At 41.5% G+C, this 2,133-nt stretch overlaps 1 protein-coding gene across 1 annotated transcript in view; it reads right to left on the minus strand.

Moving 5' to 3' along the window:
* FAAH2 (fatty acid amide hydrolase 2) overlaps nucleotides 1-2,133 on the minus strand; it is a 56,533-nt gene that overhangs the window by 33,374 nt on the left and 21,026 nt on the right. Inside the window, exons 3-5 of the mRNA XM_006773705.2 lie at nucleotides 1,336-1,477; nucleotides 1,193-1,197; nucleotides 157-356 (exon numbers count right to left, since the gene is read on the minus strand). Coding sequence (XP_006773768.1) covers nucleotides 157-356; nucleotides 1,193-1,197; nucleotides 1,336-1,477 — 347 coding nt within the window. The remainder of the gene's footprint in view (nucleotides 1-156; nucleotides 357-1,192; nucleotides 1,198-1,335; nucleotides 1,478-2,133) is intronic.

The following is a 2,133-nucleotide window of genomic DNA, read 5'->3' on the forward strand; positions in this document are numbered from 1 at the left end:
AGTATGAATGTTCATTGCCTACACTGCTCTTCATCAATCTATGACAAATTCTGTAATTGCCTTTACCATAAACACCTAATTATGGCTTTCCCAGAGGTTTGTGCAATAGTATCTGTACCCCCTCCTCAGTGACTCACTAACAAATGTTATACTCACCAGAACTTCCACCTACAATATGCCGTAAATCATACGGGTTGTTGGATCGGCCATAGACCTTGTTACTGGATTCATACCACATGCACAGCTCACTACAGTTGGTTATGCCCAGAGGAATGGCACCAGCTTCCTTCAGATATGCCACTACAGTGGCATCTGTTTTGGAAATGGCATTACGACGATTCACAAGGCCAGAAGAAAAATGGTCTTGTTAAAATCAGGAATTAAGAAGTTAAGCCTTAGCTGGTTTGGCTCAGTAGATAGAGCGTTGGCCTGCGGACTAAGGGGTCTCAGGTTTGATTCCAGTCAAGGGCACATGCCCAGGTTGTGGACTCGGTCCCCAGTGTGGGTGTGCGGGAGGCAGCCAGTCGATGGTTCCCTCTCATCATTGATGTTTCTATCTCTCTCTTTCTCGCCCTTCCTCTCTGAAATCAATAAAAATATATTAAAAAAAGAAAAAGAAGTTAAAGTATTATAAAAAAATAGGAACAATTTACTGAGCACCCTCAATGAACAAACCCAGCTATTTTGGGTGATTTGCTTAGTACTGACAGGTGATATGACTTAATAGAAAGTGCACAGACTTTGGAATCAGAACTAAGTTCAATTTATATCCCTGTAGCTTACCAACTCTACAAACTTTGGGGAAGTCTTTTAACTTTTGTTAAAGTATTATAAAAAAATAGGAACAATTTACTGAGCACCCTCAATGAACAAACCCAGCTATTTTGGGTGATTTGCTTAGTACTGACAGGTGATATGACTTAATAGAAAGTGCACAGACTTTGGAATCAGAACTAAGTTCAATTTATATCCCTGTAGCTTACCAACTCTACAAACTTTGGGGAAGTCTTTTAACTTTTCTGATTCTCAATTTACATAGGAATAAATGAGATATTGAATGTAAAGTAAGTGAACATATTTAATAACTAAAAGTGATTAATATAGCTCAGCTGGTGTGGCTCAGTGGTTGAGCATAGATCTATGAACCAAGAGGTTACCAGTTCGATTCCTGGTCAGGGCACATGTCCGGGTTTTGGGCTTGATCCCCAGTATGGGGTGTGCAGGAGGCTGCCAATCGATCAATATTTCTCTCTTATCGATGTTTCTATATCTCTATCCCTCTCCCTTCCCCTCTCTCTAAAATCAATAAAATAAAATAAAAATTTAAAAAAGAACAGTACCTTGTAGCTGGAAAGCTTCTTTGACTGTCAAAGGAACCCCAAGGAAGGGCCATTTCTTTTCCAGGGTGGCATCATCTTCCACCTCCTCTGCAAGCTTTTTATCTACATCATGAGCCTCCTTCTTAGCTGCCTCAAACCTAGAAAAAATGGAACAGAGCTACATAAAGCTGTGGACCTTGATAAAGAATATACTTCTAAGAAAGGCTCCTGATGGCTAACTGAGCTCAAATTTTGAAAAACAGAGCCTAGCAGCCATTTCTACACAGGGGCCTCTCATGCAAACTGCACTTTACAGAGAAACCTGCACTGAACTACTGCCTCTGCACTAGACTGCCTTCCTGCACTGTGTTCCTGCCATCTGAGCAAGCCCTTGTGGAGAAGTTCCTGGAATCCTATTTCAACCAATAGGACGGAAGCTTTCCCTGTACATAGCTGTGCAGTTATATCCTCATCAGTATCTTCACCAATTAATCAGAGAGGCTCCATTCTGACCAATCAGGATAGTGCTTTTTTGAACCAATTAAACCATGAAGATCTGGAGTCCTTATCTGCAGAGCAAACTAGCACAATGCGCAGCAGAGCAGACGGGCATGGAGCAGAGGAGCAGAACGGAGCTGATGGGAAGAAGCAGAGCTGTGAAGCTGGAGGGGGGCATTTTTCTGCATATAGAGCTAGGTCCAAGGTAAATTCATTAGCATTTGTCAAGCAAAGTCAAATACCCCAGGGTATTACACATACCTATAGGCATCTAGACACAATTTTGGCCTTTGAGATATGAAATATATCAACACCA

The sequence above is a fragment of the Myotis davidii genome, unplaced genomic scaffold, assembly GCF_000327345.1.
Source record: "Myotis davidii unplaced genomic scaffold, ASM32734v1 scaffold546, whole genome shotgun sequence".
NCBI lineage: Eukaryota > Metazoa > Chordata > Mammalia > Chiroptera > Vespertilionidae > Myotis > Myotis davidii.